Below are 21,907 nucleotides of genomic sequence, written 5' to 3'. Positions count from 1 at the left end.
AAAAATATTACATGACAAGAAAAATGTATTAAAATTGATCCAACATTTCTTGAATTAGAACATTTCTCACAAAACTTTTTAAGAAACTGCATATTTATAAAATGGTAAAACTTACAAAAATATTTAAAAAATTAAATAATTGTTCGAAACAATAAAAAAATCATAAACTTTTGTTTCAAGTCTGACTTTTAAAAAAATGCCCATTTCTTATTAAACTCACAAAAAAATTATAAAAAATAGATCTGATTGAAAGAAAAAAAAAAAACATAAAAACGTGTTCGAGTTCAGAATATTTCTCTCTTTAACTGTTAAAGTTTCAAAAATGATCTTTTGATCTTTTTCGACCATTTTTGTCACATGTAATAAAACATAATTGCTAGAATAAACAGAAAACACACAAAAAAACGTGAAACATTAATATTTATTTATGTATTTTTTCACAGTGCAATCCAGACTCGATTATCCAAAGGCCACGGAAAACTTCACTTCGGATAATCGAATCACTAACTACGCTAAAGTGATTTTGAATTTTTAAATCCAAGATGGCGGCGAAGAAATATTGAAGAAAATGCATTTTCAATACGCAATCAACTAATCAAATTTCACAAAAATTGAGTCGCAGTACTCAAATTTAATGTTTAAAACAAGAAAATAAAAAAATACGATTTTTTTAAATCGTGATCCACTTATTCGAATTCCCAAACCAACATTCGGATAATTTTCCATGGAAATTTAAATGCAATGATCTGCAATCAATTTAATATGCGAATTTTGTTGAATTTTCAATGTACAAAACCAAACAGTTCTTTCTTTATTTGGCAAAAATCATTTTTCATCAAGTTTTACTTGTTTTGAAAACTTATGATTCCATATCAACTTAGTGTAATGCATTTTCAATGGTTTTTGTTGTTGGAATGTTGAATTTGTGGAATTTTGTGATTTATAAAAGGCAATACAACAAGAATACGATATTTAGTTTAGTTCACAAAACATTGTGATTCCATTTATTTCATACTGTTAAATCTCGTTTACACATTTATATCGCACAACAATCGTCACAAGGATTCATCGCACCGGAATTCTTATTCCTGTTGACAGAACGAAAAGTCTTCTTTTGATTTGATCGATGGATTTAATGTGCGTTGTAACTTAAACGAAACACTTATGGTTGAAATATGAATAAGCATCCTAACGTAGTAAATATTTACAGAAGCACTGCTCTGATTTCGGTAATCACCATTCTATTAATAAATGTACTGGGCTGTGATCACCACCTTTCGTTACACTAGGTTCGGTTTATAATCCATCTTCAGTTCGCTCACAGCGAGGCGTGACGTAGTGGAAAACATTTTAACGTGTAAAAGTTCATTTTTGTTGATGTTGCAAAAAAACGGATGAGTCTCAACTTAACTTAGTTATAGTCCTTGGTTGGATTAATATGGCCTTAGTTCGTAAAGTAAGTGTTTGTTCGCGTCGGTTGCTGCTGCTTGGTCAGTTCTCCAGCACACACACTTCGTCGTCCATCGGAGCTTACTGTCCGGTGTAGTTGGGGTTGAAGGGGGCCTGCCGGGCGTAACCCTCGGTGACGACCTGGTCGTAACTGGGTGGGTTCATCGTCGCTTGGGTTGCCATCGGGGGGACCGCTCCGGGCATGGGCATCGGCATCGGCATCTGCGGGTGCTGCGGGTACGGCAGCTGAGACTGTTGGGGTGGATAGCCCGGTCCAGCCGGGTTGTAGCTGAAAATGGAAAGAAAAATAAGATAATTTTCACTGTGTTGTAAACCAGCTGTCCCTTATCAACCCTCAATCACACTACACAATAAAGCGATGATCAATTACGAACTCAAACAGCTAATTTGCCGACCAATTTATCACCAGCTGGGCAAATCATTCGTCTGCCCTTTGATATACAAACTAAACTCAACAACAAAAGGCCAACCGAGTAAGGCGTACAGCCGTACACGCGAGTGTTGGCTGCTGCTGTTTGCTAAATCTTATCGCTTTCGCTGCAAAGCGGAAAGACAAAAGTGTCGCTAATCAAAACGCTTTTAACTGGTGATATTTTTAAACTGTATGTATTTTAGATAGGGAAGATTACCATTCTGTTGAATGAAATTTGCATTTTTTAAAGCTTATGTAGTCAATATTAACTGGATAAATAAGAAGACAACAAATAAAACAAACAAAAAATAATTTCATTTAAAATAGAGTGAAATGCATAATAAAGACATTTCAAAATGCATTATCCTGCGTTCATATTCAATTTTCTATATTCCCGGGAGGATAAAATTTGTTTAAGATGAGCATAATTTGGATGTCATATATTCAATATTATCGAACTCAAGTGTGACCAGTCCGAAGAATGAATCGTAGAAAAAACATTCTTTTTTTCAAGTCCTTTTTGTCAACATTGAGGTTCCTGATACCTTTCATTCAGGTCAGCCATTTGGCGGCCATGTTTGTTTAAGAAAACCATTCAAATCTTGATTCAGAATGTATCAATCAAAAATTGTTATCTTTGTGTTGTTTCTAGAATTTCACATTTCATTTCAATTTTGTTTCAATATACTATTTTTGAACCATAAATTAATTTTATTTCGTGAACTTATTTTTTCTCAAAAGTCCTCACCAATACCTACAACTTTGCTCAAGACACCAAATTGATCAGAAAATTGACTCAAATGTTACAAATGTTTGGATATTTACGTACCATTTTTGTATGGACAGCTGCCAGAATTGTGTGGAGACTTGTATGGGTGAACCCATGACACAAAATAGCATCTTTGGTCATAGTGAAGGCCCCAAAAATTGCAGAGTTTTTAAAACTTTTTTGGTGTTCTGTTTTCGATGAAAAATACGTTTTTTTCGAAATCCTGAAAAATTTTAATTTTACAAAAATTACGCAGAAAAAATAAAACCGTACATAATTTTGATGATATTCATTGTAAAACAAATGCACTCTAACACATTCTCACAAATGCACAATTTCCATTCAATATAATAAATAAATGCTGTGAAAATATTTCTATCTTAAATTCATAAAATAGAGCTAGTTTATATTGCAAAATAAAGCTATATATTTCCATGAAAAATCAAAATCAAGTAATTGAAGTACACTTTTGTCTCCTAGAAATTTATTACAATGGAAAGGAAAATCAAAAAGGTATTTTTTGTATATAAATAAAAAATATAAAACACAACTGTTATAATCCCGAGCAGACGGAAACAACTTCGGAATAACATTTTTTGAGATTTGAAAACACTAGGCCAATAACATTTTGTGTTATTTAAAACAAGACAACAAATCTTGCTAAATTTTTTTTTGTTATTGGATTGTTATTGTTATAACAGACAAATAACATTTTTAGTTATTCTTCTAACAAATATTTGTTATTATTTTTCGTTATTTTAACAACTAATCCGATCATCCCAATAACAGTTGGAGGTATTATTCCATATGGCTAGTATGGAGATCGGAAGGAAAGGGATCAAGAACCAGCTTTACGAACAGCAGAACAAAGGAGAGGGAGCGTTTTCATGGGGCTTTTCTTCACCCTCTCTGGCTTGCTTTCGCTGCCGCTGCTGCCCATTTGAAATTTTTCTTGACCGATTCCTTCCGAAATGCATACACCACTTTAACAAGAAATGTTATTCCAAAGTTGTTTTCAACCAAAATCAGACCAATAACAAATTTTGTTATGATAACATAAACTGTTATTAAACCCTTATGCAGTAATGGTTTTTTTTTTAAGAAGATTCCATAACACTTTTTGTTATTTTAACAATATTTGTTATTGAAACGGCATGAATTTTGTTATTACCGTCTCCCCGGAATAACTTAACTTAACTTAACTTCAGCCCTCAAGTTACGCTTGGGCCTAGCCTAAAAATAAAACAATTGGGTCCTACAATTGGAGCCTAACATTTCAAAAGGGCACATAACTTTTGTAAACCATAGTGTATCCCATTCACTCAAATGACAGTTTACAGAAGGTGTGAAAGGGGCACACTCTTGGTTAAAAAGTTATGTGCCCTAATGAAATGGCAAGCATGAATTAAGCATAAATTTGTGATATTATTGTTTGCAACGATAAAGCTTATTTTTGCCTTTCTTACTAAAGAAAGGTATAGGCTTTACTTTATGGCTAGATGGCTTTATGGCTCATACTGAAACTAGAAAACCAAAACCGCGGTGTGCGTTATCACTAGCGCATGGGAAGCTTGCTATGCTCGCCTTTGTCATAAATTCTTGTTTGATTAAGAATTTGTACGGTTAAAAATATTCTTATGATGAAAATTGCGTTTTTGATTTTATTTGGAAAACACATCATTTATAATACCTTGCTTTCATGATAAGGTTTTTTTTGTATTATTTCACATCCTTTTGTGCTGACGTTATAAATAAACAAAGTCGATGTTATGAATTGAAAGAAGTTCTACCATTGTTATATTCTTTAGTAAGAAAGGCTCTATCTCACCCCAGGTGGGATAAAATCGGGTTTTCTGAGTACAATGACCCTTTGTACGACCGCAATGGATTTAAAGTGGATATTTTTAAATACTTCGTGGCTTCGTGAAAAATATGATCAGCAATGGATTTTAGTCGCGTTTTATACCGTCGTACTTATTAAATTAAATAGGGCTTTGGGACCACATTGGAAGAAACACATTGTTTGGTCTTCTATTTGCAAATTGTTTACAGCTAAATAGCTCTTTTAATTCTTTTAATTAATTAACGATACTAAAAAGAAAAGCCAAAGTTTTAAATTATTTCAATCGTTATTTTAAAAATTGCTAAATTTTTAATAAGCTAAAAAATTAATATTTTAAATTTGTATGAAAATTTTATATTTGCGTTACGTTATAAAAGAACGCTTCCTAGTTGTCATAGTTCCTGCAAAACATGTTAGCTGTCAGCGGGCGGTAGGCCTTTGAAAACAAGCTATAAGTTGCAAATAAAACTTTCGCTAGAAAAAGAAAGTAGATATGATTCAAACAAACCAACTTCTGTGGCCCTCAGAGGTGTGAATGTGAAAGTAAACTTTCGACTAGAATGCTTTCTAGTTTAAATTGAATTATTTAAATGGAAAATATTATGTTGTTCACTTGATTCACCATTTCATAAATTAGTCACAATAGTCAGATTTATTGGGAGATTTAAATAACTCTAACAAAATAATAATGAAAACATTATAAAAAATAATGTTGATGGACAAAATAATTCAAATGAGCAACTGTTTTTATAAGAGCTGCAAAATGTTTGAATATTCATGCACACAGAAAAAAAGTCATGGTAATATTACATCTGGGAAGGGGTACATCATTTAGGCCAGAAAAAATGTGTAATTTTTCCTCTGAAAATGTGTAATTTTACCACTTTTCTGTTATAACGTCGCTTTTGAAGTCTAAATTGAGGTAAAATTACATCATAAAAAAGGTAATATTCAACCTTCCAAATTTACACAATTTTTTACTGAGCAGATCTACACTATTGCAACTTTCGCACAAAACTCACCCCGGCATCGGCTGCGGCATCGCCTGTGGCATCGGATACATTCCCGTTCCCGTTCCGTGCTGCTGCATGACCACCCCTTGTTGGCTGGCCGTCAGCGGCGGTGCCACCGATTGCGACACCGGATACGGTCCTACGTGGTGCTGCGTGGACGTGATAACGACCGGAGCTGGACGGGAAAAGGGCAAAAATGCATTAATTAAACAAACCAGATAAGCAGAATTGCATTTCGATACTCACTGGCAATGACGGCACCTGCGTCGCGACGCCGCTTGCAGCACATGCCGCACAGCGTGAAGAACACAAACAGTATGAAGCAGATCACAATCGGTATGAAGATGTCCATTGTGAAGGGGGGTGACTGTGGCTGACCAGACCAGACCACTTGTTCAATGTACGACGATCAAACACTTCAAGTGGTGGTCGTGCTACGCACCAGCTGTAAGAAGAAGAAGCAAGAGAGGAAGCAAAAATCAAAGTTCGAGACGCAAACATTAATTTAAGCTAAGCAACAAGGTCGTCGTCACGACTGGCTTAAGCGCTATGGTTTCAAGTGCAGCTGTCCTGAGCTGTAGCACGATAATTTTTCAGAACATACCTGCAAGTATCTAATTGGTCCAAAAATACCTCCACGATAAGATCTCCCGCACACTCTTTGCTGCGATGACTCAAGTCCTAATTCTTGAGCAAACTCGATGCAATCGACGCTATCAAAAGGCCGTACGATTGCTTGCGCACTCCGCACTAGATTAGTCACATTGGGTTTTTTTTTTTTCGTCTCGCTGTTCTACCAGCACCGAGAGTCGAACCCGAACCCGCGCCGTATCTGTTGCCGAGATTGATGTTTTCGGCCTGTTTTGATTGTTTTTGCCACTTAAGCTTGGCGCACCACGGCTAACATGACGGTTCTCCAGCAGACGAATGTATTTATTTCTAGAAGGGCATTTTATTCTTGGCAACTGGTACTTCCAATAAGGAAAGTATTCAAGTTGCATGCAATATTGTATGCAACTATAGACTAGTTCGAATGTTAACTAATAAATAAATGAAAGAACAAAAAACACAATAATAAAATGAAAATACAGTCCAGACTCGATTATCCGAAGCCTCGATTATCCAAAGATTCGATCATCCAAAGTTCGATTATCGATTGGTTTGTATGGGACTTCAAATTATCGAATCATACATTATTTTTTTCGTTTTTTTTTTTATTTTCTAGCTTTTAACATCAAATTCAAGTCCTGCGAGCTCATTTCAGTAAAAATTTAATATTGATCGCCTATTAAATAACACAATGCATAGTTCAAATATTTAATCATTGCAATTTTGGTCACCCTTGACCGAGCTACGTAGCCCAAAGGTAACGCTTCCACCTTGTAAGCGGTAGGTCGGGGTTCAAACCCCGGCTCGGACCAACACAACTGGTGATCTTTTTCCCTTCTGGAATCGATTGCTTAGTGAAGGGAAGGTAGTGTATCGTCACAAGCTGGTCCTTATCACGACACCTTAGGGAGGCAACCTATGGAATGTTAACATTATCCTTATTATGTTAACATTATGTTGAGAATGAAATTGCCACTGAATCCGCTTTGTTAATTGCCGGCCCCGATACTCTTCAAGGGTGTTCCTCTCAGGAACTGGGAAAGATTTACTTACTTTTTTAACATTTTGGTCACCATCTTGGATTCCAAAATTCTTAATCACATTGGCGTAGTTTAGGGATCATACCTTAGCTCGAAAATCAAAAATAAGACTGCGGAAAAAATGTGGCTTGATTATCCAATGATTTGATTATACGGAGTTAAATTTTTCCAAGGCCTTCGGATAATCGAGTCTGGACTGTACTCTAAAATCAACTGTCCCTGTAGTCCTGAATCAACCCAGTTGACGATAGTTCACTCAAAATAATCCACACGTTGATGCTATCTGAAAAATCACGTAACTCGGATTTTCCCCTCGCTAGGCTCGTTTTACGTGACACACGTAAAAATAATGTGAAAGTGTTCTGAAAAAAAAAAGGTTTTCACGTTGAAGCTACGTGAAAAACCTTATGGTATTTTTCCACTAGGTTTTTTTTATGTAGCTTTTATGTGTTTTGAAATGTAACTTCAACGCACCTCTTTTTCTCGAGTTAGCCAAATTTCTACGTGACTATTTTAGTATGAAAATTTACGGCGCACAGTGAAGACCTGCTGCCTTGCCTGCTGCCGGACCGACGACGCCAGACCGTGCTCAAAAAAATTCTTCAAAAATGTAAAAGTTGGTAAGTAATATTAAGTTTAAATTGTTTCTTTTGCTTATTTGATGTTTTTTTTTTATTTCAGTGACCGGTCTCTGGCAGACGCATTTTTTTCCCTGTGGCCTCTGGCATGGATGGTGGCCGCTGCCATCTGGAGCAAGATGAGAAAAGGGCGGATAAGCATTTTGATGATTTGAACTATTTTGCTAATTCTCAGACTAACTTTTTCATAAAACTTAAATATTGCTGACATCTCCAGCTACCTTCCAACACTGCGGGTTATGTTAAATAGTGACCTGTTCTCTATAATTTGCAAAAAAGATCTAGCTGTCAAAATGCGTATGCGCCCTTTTCAAATGTTGCTCCAGACCAGGGATGGAATAATCGCAAACCAATCAATTTCGCTTGCAACTTTCTTCACCCGCGAAAGAGAGGGGAGGCGAATCACGCAAAAGAAAATCGCTCCCGAAATTCTCCAAAAAAAATCAGTCTGCTGATGATTTTTTGTGAATTTCCTTGTCAGCACTACTCAACAATTTCTTATTTTGTGTTACTTTTTCAACCTTTTTATTCGCCATTTTGCATCCATACAAGTTTCTATACCATTTTCCGGGCTGGTCATACAGAATAAGCATGTGTTTATTTCGAAAATCAGTATCAGAAGGGGTTTTATATTTTTCGTTTTGATGTCTTCAGCAAAACTATAAATTATGATTACAAGAATATTTTTTCAAAACATGTTATGTAGAGCAAGATAAGCACTTTTCGGAAAAAAATATGTACAGAATCAAATCTTACATTTTTCAATTAAATTCAACTCGGTTTAAATGATTTTGATAATCAAGTTACAATAAGTTTTATTGAGGCACATACGCAACAGAGCTTCGAATCTCCTTTAAATGGTGTGTTACATTATAATATAATCAATTTTGGAGCAACAATAGCTGTTAACTCCATACACGGATAGAAATTTGGTAAGCAAATCCGGTAATATTTGGAAATGTTTCCAAAATCGTCAACATTTTTTTTCTCGATTGTGAACAACAATGTTATCGATTTTGAAAACATTTGCAGTGAAATCTAGAAATATGTTGACTATTTTGGAAACATTTCTGGAGTTTTTTTTAAAAAAAAGGTCCAACTAATCCAATTTACAGTTTTTGCTTATTGGGTGTTTTTTGATACTCATGGCGGTTTCAAAAACACCCAAAAAGCAAATAAATAACTAGAAATTTGGTTTATTGGACCTTTTCAAAAAAAAACTCCAGATTTCCATGTTGTCGAATTCAACAACACAGTGTTACCGGATTTGCTTACAGGATTTCTATCCGTGTAGTAACTTTTCAAAAGGCGAAACTTGTTCTAGTAACAGTTCACGTTGAGTAAGTGTGGGATAGGCTGCTTGTTTACATAGAAGGTTTCACTTTTTTGAAAAGTTACTCTTGAAAATTTTCTACGGAAGGGACTAAGAATAAAAAATATTGTAAAAATCCTTTTCAAATTTCACAGCAATCTTACATTTGATAATGTACAAAATAAGTGCTCTAAGATCTTTTTAAAAATAGGACAAAATGTCCAAATTAGGTATTATTTTTGTTGAACAGAGCATAAAATTTCACAAAGGTTTCATTTATTAACAGTTAAAATCGAATCATTATTTTGGAGAAATTGAAAGTTGAAGAATGAGGGTTAATTAGAAGACACGGAGAAAACCCAATTTTTTCACATATTTTACGCTTTAAGAAGTTAAAAATTTCTCAATAATCAGCAATGCAATGGGTTTTGCTAGGAAAAGTCCATTACATTTTTTTAATTCATCATAATTTTATAATCAATAGGAAAAAAATATTTGAAATGACAAAATTAATTTAGTTCAACAAACATAAATATTTACAACAAAAAAACATTGCCAAACTCAAATATTTAGAATCCTACGTTTATGCTACTTTAATGCTAGCCATAATCGTTAAAATTATGCTCAATTTTAGATTTAGTTATTTTTATCAAGCAACTATCCTTGGGATTCCTGACTTTTTCCGACTTTCTGACAAAAAATCATAAATTCCCGACTTTTTCCCAATTTTGGGCGGATTTTATTGGATTCCCGACTTTTTCCCGATTTCCCGACTTGAGTGGCCACCCTGTCATTTTCTTAGTTGGACTAACAATCCAAAGGTCTTCAGTTCGAATCCCGGGATGGGATGGCTTAGGGGTAAAAAGAGATTTGCAATTTACCTCAACAATCAAGCCTTCGGACACCGAGTTTCGATTAGGAATCTCACAATCGAGAACGCGCCTAGGCAATGCTGTAGAGCGAATAATTTGATTTGATTTGAGTGCGATCGATTAATTTAATTTTTTCTCTCTACAAATCGACACAGGAGTTCCCATAATATGTATCAATATTATCATAAATGGAAAAAGAAGTGTTCTATTTTTCATATTTTATTTTTTCTTCAAACTTATCAATTCAAAAATTGGATGAAGGCATCCAAAAAATACACTAAAATGAAGCCAAGTGAGAACTATTTTTGATAAAGAATATACTAACTTAGTGATTTATCTCAAACATTTCTTCTGATTTGATTGCAAATTGAATGTTGACTATGTTTAACCTACAGCAAATAATCTACAAGAACACAACTTTAGTGATCAATTAAAAATATTCACTTTTATGCATTTGAGACATTTTACGTTCTTAAAATAAATTCCATAATTTATTTTCCTAGCAATTAAAACTTTGATCAACTCTATGAAGCAAATACTTCACAAAACATTTGAACTAGTTATATTAAATCCACAGCTTTTCACGCACAGTACAATACCCAACCGTGAAAGGACACTTCATTTTCTCGGGCATCGTTTCCAACCCCCGGAGAATCTACTGCCTGGGGTAGTGCGGATTAAACTGCGGCTGCTGGCCTGCCCCGACGGCCTCTTCGTAGGTGGGCGGATCCTGCGAGGCCAAGTCCATCAAAGGCGGAGCAGTTGCTGGTTTTTGCTGCTGCTGCAGCTGTTGATAGCCGGCTGTGCTGGCGTTGGCATTCGGAGGCATGAACACGGCCGGAGCGACCCCCGGGTTTGGTCCGGTTGCTGCTACTGCGGCCGGGTAGTGCTGGGTCGATGTGATGACCACCGCTGGAGCTGCTGGTTTGATTAGGGAAGGGAAATTGATTAGATCGGGCTTTTTTGATAAACATAAGAGGCAAACTTACTGGCAATAACTGCGCCTTCATTTCTACGACATTTGCAGCATTTGAAGCAAAGCCAAAAACATAGAACCACAATCAAAATGTTCGTCAGCAGTGGAATTATGATGTCGAAGAAATCTCCAACATCGAAATCGTCGTCGTCGAAATCACCTGAAATGTTTTCGATGCAAAATCAACCAAAGAACTTTCAACATTGTATCGAGTGCTGATTCTTGCACCCGCATGAAGCATGAAAACATAAGAAACACAAAAATCTGTTCTTCTTTGAAAAGAAAATGAAGAAAATCATGCAACAGGTAAAATTTTGGTAAACAATTTTAATCAATAAATAACATTTTTTCACATACCCATTGTTCCACTATCAAAATCTTCAACGAAACGTAATTTTACCCCTCCGAAACGATGACTAATTGTTGACCAATTCTTCCGGTGTATGCAGCTCGCGTCCCCTCAAGTCACTGATATCTGCCTGGTAGATTGATCTTTGAGTCAGCATCACTGCTACGAACACCACATCACGATTATGCTTCTCTCTCTGTGTTTTTATTTTGTTCCCCCTTTTCCCGGCTGTCATTCATTCATTGGCTGAGCATAGAAACATGGAGGGAAAACGTAAAAGGAGAAACACCACGAATTGAACGAAATGTTGCATGAAAACGAGGCACTGTGCTCAAAATAACGTAAAGTGAAGAAAATTATAAGGAGATTGTTCATCATCATTTCTTAGGTTTTATTTTTTCGACTAGATTTGCCGAGTTGTGAATATAGGAAGAGTGCTGAAATACTAGATTTTTGAAGCGAGTTATTTGTTTTATTCCAATCACATTAAAAACTTGTTGAAAATAGTTTTTAGTGAAACATATGAAGTTTCGATTATCCGAAGGTTTGCATGAGACTTTGAATAATCGAATAATGAACTTACGATCTCTACTGCCCAGATTTCTTTTTCAAAAATTTCTATTTTCCCGCGTCCAGGTCATGTTGGGCAACTTTTGGTCTACGAAAAACTTTACCTCTCTTGTTTTATGTATTTCTTGTGTTAGTTTTAGTAATGAAATTTGCATTTGTCTTGATTAGTTTACGTTTGTTTTTGGTAGTATTTGGCCTATTCTACCACCTCTTATCATTACATTTTGCTTGTCTATTTTTTCCAATTTTTACAGTAACTTTTTCAATTTGTTGCATGTTTTTTTACACATTTTGCTTTAAAATGGCACTATTATCATCTAATTTGCAGAAAATTTTTGTAGAATATTTTTTTAGATGTTTTTTTTTTCTTCAGAATTTTGTCAAAGATGTTAAACTATAAATCGAAGCTGTTGTGCTATCTTGTCGCACATCGCTTTTTGACGTTCCGAGAGAGACGCGTATACATGTTTGATCTTGAATAAATAAAACTGGATAACGCAATGTTAACAATAACAACACCGTTTTGATAGATTTACGATTCTGTACATTGTCTCGAAGCTTAGTATTCGGAGTTCCGAGTTATAATTGCAATTGTTTACGGTAGTCGGGCTTGTACATTAGCGTGGCTCACGGATATATATATATATTATGACCCCAAAAGCTAGCCTGAAAGTTTGGTTATTGTTTAGTTGCTCCAGTTTTGATCTAAAGTTAGTATGGAACACTTATCAATTTACTATGGAGAATTGTAACTTTTTACATCTTCTAATAGAAAATTTCCCAAAACCCTGTCAATTTTCCTTTTCTTAACCTGGCCATGGTCTTCGTTTTCTACATACACGAATGGTATTCAGGGTCTATAGGACCCAGAAATGACCTCAGATGGCCATAACTTTCAATTTTATGAAGTTTGATACGTCGGATGATAGGGTTCATTGCATATTCCGATAGTGTCCCCCAGTGGCCACCGGTAACTGTTTCCGGAGTGACCAGGATGGGTCAGAAGACATCGGAATGACCTCAGATGGTCATAACATGCAATTTCATGAAGTTGGCCAGAACCGATACCAAACAGTCAGGGGTAGTATCACGGGATTGAAACTCGTCTGAGAAACCTGTATCATTTTCTCATTCGAAACAGTGGCGCCACGTGGTAGCTGCCCTGTTTATTACACTGTGAAATTATCCATGGCCAATCCAAGGAACCAGAAGGTGACAACAGAAATTCCCGTCCAAAAGGGGTGCTTCAAAAAAACTTATTATTTTTAACAAATTTTCGAACAAATCAGCAACGAATAACAAGTTGGACAGTCGAACTACACTAAAAAGTTGTTTTTTTTTATTTGTTTTTTTTTTTCAAAACCGCATATTTTTAACGAAAGTGCCAAAAATATTCGTAATCACCTTTTGCCTCTTGGTGGCGCTTTGTGTTAGTATGTGTGTGGTCGATGTTTGCGGACCTGCACGCAGAACACAAAACAGTGAGAACTAGCGAAAATGCCTCACTTTCTTCTGATACAAGTCGCCATATTGAAATTGCTTGATGATTCATACCCGTGGTAGTATGTAGTATCCTTCTGCAATGATTTACAAAATAAAAAAAACGGAATCGACGCGTAACACCTTATAATGTGGCCCTCTTAAACCTTGCGGTTTCGTCAACGGAAGGCGTGTATCGTTCTTTTTGCGACAAGAGTCCGCCTCCCGGGTCTCCTAAGTACGAAGGTATGGGCACGGGGAGAGGGCACCGAATACCTATATTTACACTTAGAATTTTTTGCGTCCGCCCCGGGATTCGAACCGGCGACCTCTGGATTGTGAGTCCAGTGCGCGGTCCGATTGATCCACACAGGCAGATTTGCAAAATAATCCGTTTCAAAAGACTGGTCCGTGTGACGGTTTTATGTCAAAAACACTGCAAAAATCAAGTTTTCCGGAAGTTCCGGGTTACCGGAACCGGTGGTCACTATGGACCAGTTATATATTCTGGGGCTTAAAATTCAGGCTATTATCTGTCGAATGCAACCGGAAGCAATCTGCAATCGTTTCGGAGATACAGGTCCTCAAAGTAGGGGCCTCAAAAACGATTTTTTTCGGTTATAGCAGGTTCCCGGTGGCCACGGTGTCCAAAACCGGTTTTGCCGGTCGGATTCAAAAAGTAAACAAACTAGCCATTCATTTGCGTTCAAGACATCCAAAATCGGTTACAATCTCGAATTTTGGCAGCCGAAAACATTTCTGGGTCCTATAGACCCGAAATACCATTGGTGTCAGTTTTTTTTGGTGGGCACTTCCGGAAGTTCATTTTAGGCCAGAATGTGTGTCTTAGTAAGTTACAAAAAGTCACAAAATTTCAGATCTCTAGGTGTTTTTGGTCAAAAGTTAAAATCACTTTTATAGTGCACAGTATACACAGTATACTGGTCCTATAGACCCGAAGACCCCGGGTTAAGTTTCCTATAGGTTTTGATTTGGGGAACAACTTTGTAAAACATCGCAAAGTGCTGGGAATTGATCCCGAAAAGATACAGGATGTTTTGTAGAGTTAGCATTTTTTGGGCAAAATTTCAAAACATGCTCGAAAAATTAACCTGTAACGTCATGATTCGAATTCCCGGACGCTTCAAAACCCGGACACTTCATCTTGTTTTATCAATTGTTTGGATGTAAGTTCACATTATGAATGTCAAAACTGTGTTATTTGATGAATTCCAACATCAACTTTTATTTAAAGTTTGTTTGAACGCTGTAGTTTATGCCAAAACAATTAAATACAATAAAATTATAAGTTTATCAAAAATGCGAAACATTTCACTTGAAATATTTCATAGGCGTTCGAAGCACCGGGAAGGCAAAGCAGAAATTTATGGTTTCGATTTCCTTAAATTCTAGTAAATTTTTATATAAACTAACGATTGTTTTGATGTTAACAGCTTATTTGAGACCTAAAGAATGCCATTCACTAACATTTCAGTCTGAATTTGTGCGGTTCATAAGTAAAATCGAGTTTCCGGAATTCGAAGCAAAAGTGTCCGGATTTCGAATCAGCTTTTATTAGTGTCCGGGATTGGAAGCACAACAAGTCATTTTAATTTTAAAATTCTGATAAAAAACTAACTTAATCCACCTATGTGGTTGGAGCCTTCCTCACAACAATGGCTGTACACAAGTTTCATCTATTTTTTAGATCCGGCTTCCAAAAAGTACATCGATATCACTTAAGTGGCCATATCTCGAGACAGGGTTGTCAGATCTTCAATGTTTTGGGCTCGTTGGAAAGGTTTTTTGATAACCTAACCAACGATGGGTCGGATGATGGATCCGGACAAAGTTTACATACATTTAAGTGAGATCCGCCTTCAGAAAAGTACATAATTGTCACTTAAGTGGCCATATCTCGAAACAGGGTTGCCAGATATTCAATGTTTTGCACTCGTTGGAAAGGTCTTTTGATAACCTAACCAACGATGGGTCGGATGATGGACCCGGACATAGTTTACATAGATTTAAGTGAGATCCAAATATATGTGAAAACACATTTTTATACATAACTTTTGAACTACTTATTGAAACTTCAATCTGTATAAAACTCGATCTATGGGACCCTAAACCAAGTCGAATGCAACAAGTTCGGGTCAAATCGGTTCAGCCAGTGCCGAGAAACATGAGCTAGTTTGTTGGTCACATACATACATACACACACACATACACACACACATACACACACACATACACACAGACATTTGTTCAGTTTTCGATTCTGAGTCGATATGTATACATGAAGGTGGGTCTACGACGTTTTTATACGAAGTTCATTTTTAGAGCAGGATTATAGCCTTGCCTCAGTGAGGAAGGCAAAATTGTTAGAAAAGACATATTTTGCATGCATTTTCATGAATCTGGGCTCCCTTATCTACATTCATGAAAAAGCATTTCAAATTGAATTCAACGGATTGCACTTGAAATTTTGTTGCAATTTTGATGTTTTTAAGGAAAAAAATTGTCACCTGATTTTAAAAAGGGAGTGGGGAAGACATGCGTAAGTTTCATTCAAATCAAAAAAAAATTAAAAAAATCTCTAGAAAAAGCTAAAAAAAAATTGTCCACAGAAATAAGTCACAATATTATCAATTTTTTAAATTTATTTTCACATAACAGCTTAAACCTATAACAAAATTTATTTGCCTTTTGTAATTTGTTTTTGTTTCTTAAAACCTTAGGTCCACCAATGTCGTATTACAATTCTTAGGAAATTGTAAGTTGATTTTCATAAATATTTTTGACCTAAATAAGCCTTACGTGTACATAATTGGAAATTGATCATCTTCTTTTTTTTTTTTTGAATTCCCAGAATGTAAATTTATGTAAATCCCTTAAACATGAATGTATAATTTTAAATGCACTTTGAGTATTATTCTGACACTTCTGCGAATAGCACTTGATTTCCACTTGGTGGTTTTTAAACAACAACTGTTTAAGCATACCCTCGATCTGCTAATTTTTATTAAATTTGTCAACTGAATAAACTCTCCTAAAGTATTTTAATTTTGAAGTTCCAAGGTCCTAAAACATATTGATCATAAACCGCTGTTTCTTCTTTTTTTTGTGTCATATATAAATAATTAAAATTTTGTCATTTTAAATTATTTAAGTTAAATTTGGCAACTTACAAAAAAACTGATAAAATCAAACTTCAAACAAACATGTTCTGTACAAAATCCCTGAGATTCTAAGGCGCCCGTTGGACGAATATTCTGTGCATTTGCGGCGGTGTCTCCTCCACTTATCTATTGTTTTCTGTACTCTGGATTATACGCCTCCTGATGTTGGAAGTAGGTGGCCTGTTGGTAGCTGGGAGGACCCTGCGTGTTCTGGCCAAACTCCATTTGCGGGGCAGTTGCCAGCAGATATTGCTGTGGCTGCTGCTGCATCTGCATTGGCTGGTAACCGGTGTTTGGCGGCGCATAAACGATCGGATTGACCACCACGTTTGGGGAACCAGCGGCGGGATAATGCTGCTGTGAAGTGATGACCACTGGAGCTGCGAATTGGGTTTTGGTGAGATTTTATTTGTTAAAATTGTTGAGTGTTGAGTGCTTACAGGTGTAGATTGTACCCGGATTAGTGTTGCGTCTGTAACGTTGGACAAAAATTATGCAAATTATAAAGCATAGAAAGACGCACCCTACAACTGTTCCAATAATTATCCAAAATACTATTTCATGGAATCGGACAACTGCATCAAAATCATCGAAATCAGCTGAAAAGATTGAGCAATTAAAAACGTCTGAAGGTGAAAAAGTCTTATTTTCATCAGATTTTCAACATCTTGCAGTTTTAGAGAGTGGGAATCTCTAAATAAATTGAATTCTTTTTTCAAAGGGGCTAGCTTTATCATCAAGAGGATTTAACACGGGCAATTAATTTGAAGTTAATCTTACACATTATTGATAAATTTCAAGTTCAAATGACTCTCGCGCTAACACACTACGATGACTAATACTTTTCTATACACTAAACCAAATTTCCCCTTATAAAGTGAAAAAATGGAATTAATATTGAATCTGAAAATTTGCTAAATGTTGTGCCCAATAAATTTAAAAAAAAAGCTTCCTAAAAAAAATAAGAACTCGTAAAAAGTGTAATTTTCACTGTGCATCGCACGCAACGCAACATCATAAAACTATTTTCGTTTTGATTCCCATTTCGGCTGTCATGCTCCCAAATATCTCCTTGCGAATATAGTGGAGGCGCGAATGCTCGATACATTGAGTACAATATTGCATCAAAAATATGCTAAACAGCGAACTGAAAGATGTTTTGGTAATGCCTTATTTAAATGTTTTTAAAGGTTTAGATATTTTCTCAATTTTCATGTACAGAAACAGATTTTATTTTATAAAAATATATATTTTAAATCCCTATGGAATAAAAATATAATATCGAAATTTTTAGATTTTCAACTTTGATTTTCTTTGTTCTGTAAAATGTTTTCGGGATATATAGATCACTGACCCAAATAATATCAATATTGGTCAAGGTAAAGCTTAAGCTTATTTCTGGTATTTTCAGAAGAAAGACACATTCATGTTTTCAAATAAACAAAAAAAATCATGTACCTACGAATAAGACTTTGCGCAGATATTGCAAAAGAGAAGAAAAGCCACACGCAACACGGCGTGGCTGTAACAAAATATTATAAAATGACATACCCCATCGGAGATTTATACGTAGAAAGTTGTATTTTACCGGCCTGAATCAGAATTTATGTATTTGAAAATATTCAATCGGTGAAAATTGAGTTTTTCAAAATTTTAAGGTTTTTCATTTTTGGTACAGATTTTTAATTGATCTGGCCTTATAGGTGGATCAATTTAAAAAAATATTTTTTTGTTTCAAATTTATAGAGAAATATCTCACCTTTACAACACTGTTTGTTAATCCGTTATTTTGATTGTCAAAAGATATACCACTTTAAATACAACCATATTTTGGATGATTTTTTAGTTTTTAGTTTTAGGCAAACATCGTCAGCTGTGTGCTATCTTGTGACAACGACCATTCAGTTCTTTTTAAGAAAATCGATTTTTAAAGTTTGATGATAAATATTTTCAAAACTATGAATGGTAGAGCAAAACTATTTGAAGCAATCGGTTCGTATACTATCGCTTAACAAACGCTCCAAGTTTCAACTAATTTGGTCACACCAGTTAAAAGATACAGTAAATTATGTAATCAAAAATCTGAAAAGTACGTGTCACAAGTGTGTTTCGAAAGTAAAATTGTACTACGTGTCACAAGTGTGCACAGAATTTCCATACAAACTAAAATAGACTTAAATCAATAGTTTAACCGACTTAACCAGTATATTTTCAAAAACAAAAGATTGCATTGCCTTCAGAAAATGTGTATCAACATAAATTTGTGAAAAACAAGAAATTTTTTCAACATTTTCCAACAACATGTATGACGCGTCACAAGTGTGCACGATCATTTTGATGATGAATTGGTCTATGTCACAAGTGTGTATTGCGATATCCGGGAAACGAAAGCGAGTTTTCAAAATCGGGTTAAAGCATCTTGTAGTATAGCAAAACGTCATAATTAACTCTTTTTTGACCAAAATGGTCTATGTCACAAGATAGCACACAGCGGACGACATGGTCTCAGAGGTTTCAAAAAGTTAAGCCGGTTTTCTTTTACTTCTTCTTGGCGCAAATCTGCGCAAGCGAGATTGCTTGTGTCAAAATCTTCGCGCCACGTGGTTTCAAACGTAAACAAAGCCAGCTGATGCTGCAAATTCATGGGCATGAAATGGTCGTATGAATTAATAATAAAAATACAATTTTTATCAATTTTTCTGCAATTTGAGTAAAAAAGATGAATTACCTAGAATCATAAAGACAAACTCAATGCCAAAAAAACTGTTTCTAGTTTATTTTAATATTTTAATAAATTATTTCATAAGACATTTTGAGAAATCATGCTTAATCGCTCTATGCTACTTCGACAACTTCATAAATTTGATGAAAATTTGTTCCTGGTGTCATGTCCGTTCGTCCGTGGTTCAAGGTCAAACGAAGAAATTAGGGTGGTTCACGATTAGGGTGATTTTGAAAATCTAACTCTACAGGAATATTTTTTGGGTTTTTTTGTCTTCTAGAAAGTTGTTGGGCTTGCCAATCCAAGCAACTTTGTCGAAGACACCAACATTTTATCTCTTAATCTACGCCTTCTATGACCAAATTTATAGAAAGCATCTGAGAAAACCTTCAAAAATCAGTTTTTTTAACGTGGCAATTCAGGGTTAAGTTTTAGAGAAAAGTGATATTCGGAGAACTTTTAGAGCTCTAAAAATCACACATTTATATTTGTTGATATGTCAATTTGGACTTAAAGGTCTAAAGTTACAGCCATTTTAATGTAAAAAAGATGCAAATTTAAAACTTAAATATCTCGAAAAGGCACAAGCCAAATTTAAAGCACCAGGTTGCATTTGAAAGAGGAAATCTAGCACTACAAACGCTGAAAAAATCTCAGAGGTGTTTTAATTTAACTCGACATATCTTCATTTGAAAAAGTCTGATTTTCAAGGGAAAATCATATGGGACCACCCTAACGAAATTCGACAATTGTCCAAATATATGTTTTTCCATGTAATTTTGCCCACTGAATCTGATTCTGCTCTCAGAATTGAGCCAATGTATCGAAAAATCGATTTTTGGTCATTTTTTGGGTTTTCATGTAAAATTATCATTTATGATTAAATTATGACCAAAAATCGATTTTTTGATACATTGGCTAAAGTCTGAGAGCAGATTCAGATTCAGCGGGCAAAATTACATGGTAAAACATATATTTGGACAATTTTCGAATTTCGTTTGGGTGGTCCCATATGATTTGAAATGAGCATGATCTATTACCAGTTGTGAATGCTTCAAAAATAAATATTATTAACATGGAGTTAAATTCGCCTGTAAATTACAGACGACCTGATAAGTTCAATACGAACAGTAGATTGAAATAAATAAAATTAATTTTGGGTCTCTCATAATTTTTTTTCGTATTTTTTCAAAACTTTGCTGTCAAAAAGCAAAATGTATACTTCCGCTTATATTTCAGGAATTTGCTTTTGCTTTTTTGCTTATTAGAATCACTTTCAATTGAACCTTACATTAAACGTTTTCAACTGTCTCAAAGGATTTTTGTTATTATCAAGAACTTATTTTGAAGAAATTTAGAAAAAAAACACGCCATTTAATAATCCTATAGGGGAGAGTGGGGAGACTTGATCCCCGGGGACACTTGATCCCAAGCCTGTATCTCGTCAGCATGTGGGTAAAACAATTAGCTTAGTTCTAGGGGATCAAATTACCCCCAACATTTTGAAAATGCCGGCTTAAAATATTTTTTTTAAAACGCATGGCATGATTCGAAGAGTTTTTCTGATGAAATACCCTTATCAGCCAAACATAGTTGAATGTTTAAGCTTTCAACTCATGCAAAAAGTTCATTGTTTTGAGAGAAATTGACAGAGTTATGTACGATACAAAAAAGGGGATCAAGTCTCTCTACTCTCCCCTAAAATTACTTAGATTGATAAAAAATTAATTAAAATTTGAATAGCACTTGGTTGTAAAACAATAAATCTTTGCTGATTTTACAGTATAACGACATAAATCCAAAAGGGTTGAATCAAACTTTTTGATTGAAGTTAAATTTAAAAAAAAAATCGTCAGGATATATTGTTGAGAAATTTAAAATCTTAAAATGATGCTTACCAACACGCTACCGGGTGAATCCAGGATAAGCAGGTAGTTGCTGGTTGTAACTATCGCTTGTCACCTCCTCGTAGCTCGGTGGATTCTGTGCTTCTAAATCGGTCACAGCAGGCGGCTGCCGGTGCCCTTCTGCACCCGAGGAGACTACCTCCAATGGGGGAGCGCTCGGAATGGTCACTGGAGTTGGCCTTGGCGGTATTTGTCGTGCAAGATTGATGTTCGATGGGACCGCTTGAAAAATTAAAATGCTTAAAATATTTTTGAATGTTTCTAAAAAAGCACCCCCAAATACATACAAGAAACGCGCAGCAAGACTGGCCTCTCAGCTCTGCGTCGTTTGCACAGTTTTGAGCAAATTTTGAAGACAACAACAAAACACATAAGGTACACGAGCACTGGTATAACAATTCGGAAGAATCCATAAAAAACTCCACTCAAATTCATGTTTGCCTAACGAAGCGTACGAAAAATTCGTACTAACTGAGGCAAGACAAACTGACAAGTGATGACTAATATCGCATGAAACTCAGATCAGATGCCGGCTTGCTGAATTCCTACGACTCTGGGAAACACCAGCGTCTTGCTGAATGATCGTCAAGCTTGTTTCGAGGTCAATATCACCACCACCTGTAAAAGGAATTCGCCGTTTTGTTTTGATTAATTTTCGCGCTGGCAAGATTTTATTATCACGGGATGTGAATGAGAATATGTGAATGGTTGAATTGTATGCAATGTTGAATGATATTTTTTGCA

The 21,907-nt window shown here is 35.4% G+C and overlaps 3 protein-coding genes across 5 annotated transcripts; all 3 read right to left on the bottom strand.

The window, feature by feature from the left end:
* Positions 1-971: 971 nt before the first annotated feature.
* LOC6030963 (splicing factor 3A subunit 2) lies at positions 972-6,399 on the bottom strand. The gene is made up of 4 exons (XM_038264954.1): positions 6,112-6,399; positions 5,754-5,952; positions 5,517-5,682; positions 972-1,738 (listed from the first exon to the last, which is right to left on the bottom strand). The coding sequence occupies exons 2-4, from the start codon at positions 5,857-5,859 to the stop codon at positions 1,531-1,533; spliced, it is 480 nt and encodes a 159-aa protein (XP_038120882.1). The 5' UTR covers positions 5,860-5,952; positions 6,112-6,399; the 3' UTR covers positions 972-1,530.
* Positions 6,400-10,200: 3,801 nt separating this feature from the next.
* On the bottom strand, positions 10,201-11,526 carry LOC119770655 (protein shisa-5-like). 2 transcript variants are annotated; one of them, XM_038265947.1, is made up of 3 exons: positions 11,312-11,526; positions 10,968-11,114; positions 10,201-10,896 (listed from the first exon to the last, which is right to left on the bottom strand). In XM_038265947.1, the coding sequence occupies exons 1-3, from the start codon at positions 11,313-11,315 to the stop codon at positions 10,634-10,636; spliced, it is 414 nt and encodes a 137-aa protein (XP_038121875.1). In that variant the 5' UTR covers positions 11,316-11,526; the 3' UTR covers positions 10,201-10,633. The 2 variants fall into 2 exon arrangements, with proteins under 2 accessions (XP_038121875.1, XP_038121874.1); XM_038265946.1 differs by having other exon boundaries at positions 10,201-10,899; positions 11,312-11,523.
* Positions 11,527-16,221: 4,695 nt separating this feature from the next.
* LOC119770545 lies at positions 16,222-21,889 on the bottom strand. 2 transcript variants are annotated; one of them, XR_005278885.1, is made up of 4 exons: positions 21,451-21,889; positions 21,155-21,385; positions 16,975-17,133; positions 16,222-16,914 (listed from the first exon to the last, which is right to left on the bottom strand). XR_005278885.1 is itself a non-coding variant. In XM_038265597.1 (3 exons), exons 1-3 carry the CDS (start codon positions 17,316-17,318, stop codon positions 16,661-16,663), a joined length of 417 nt encoding a protein of 138 aa, XP_038121525.1. In that variant the 5' UTR covers positions 17,319-17,427; the 3' UTR covers positions 16,222-16,660. The 2 variants fall into 2 exon arrangements, 1 of the variants encoding a protein (XP_038121525.1); XM_038265597.1 differs by lacking the exons at positions 21,155-21,385; positions 21,451-21,889 and adding an exon at positions 17,315-17,427.
* Between the last annotated feature and the right edge of the window lie 18 nt (positions 21,890-21,907).

This window comes from Culex quinquefasciatus, chromosome 3 (genome assembly GCF_015732765.1).
Source record: "Culex quinquefasciatus strain JHB chromosome 3, VPISU_Cqui_1.0_pri_paternal, whole genome shotgun sequence".
NCBI lineage: Eukaryota > Metazoa > Arthropoda > Insecta > Diptera > Culicidae > Culex > Culex quinquefasciatus.
This window is presented reverse-complemented; position numbering and strand designations above follow the sequence as displayed.

Bases quoted from the DNA above. Each gene is read 5' to 3' on its own strand.
- LOC6030963 (XM_038264954.1), bottom strand. From the start codon at position 5,859: ATGGACATCTTCATACCGATTGTGATCTGCTTCATACTGTTTGTGTTC. The intron at 5,683-5,753 runs GTGAGTATCGAA...TTTCCCGTCCAG, and splicing joins CGCAGGTGCCGTCATTGCCA to CTCCGGTCGTTATCACGTCC. The intron at 1,739-5,516 runs GTGAGTTTTGTG...TTCCATTTTCAG, and splicing joins ATGCCGCAGCCGATGCCGGG to CTACAACCCGGCTGGACCGG.
- LOC119770655 (XM_038265946.1), bottom strand. The intron at 10,900-10,967 runs GTAAGTTTGCCT...TAATCAAACCAG, and splicing joins TGAAGGCGCAGTTATTGCCA to CAGCTCCAGCGGTGGTCATC.
- LOC119770545 (XM_038265597.1), bottom strand. The intron at 16,915-16,974 runs GTAAGCACTCAA...CCCAATTCGCAG, and splicing joins TCCGGGTACAATCTACACCT to CTCCAGTGGTCATCACTTCA.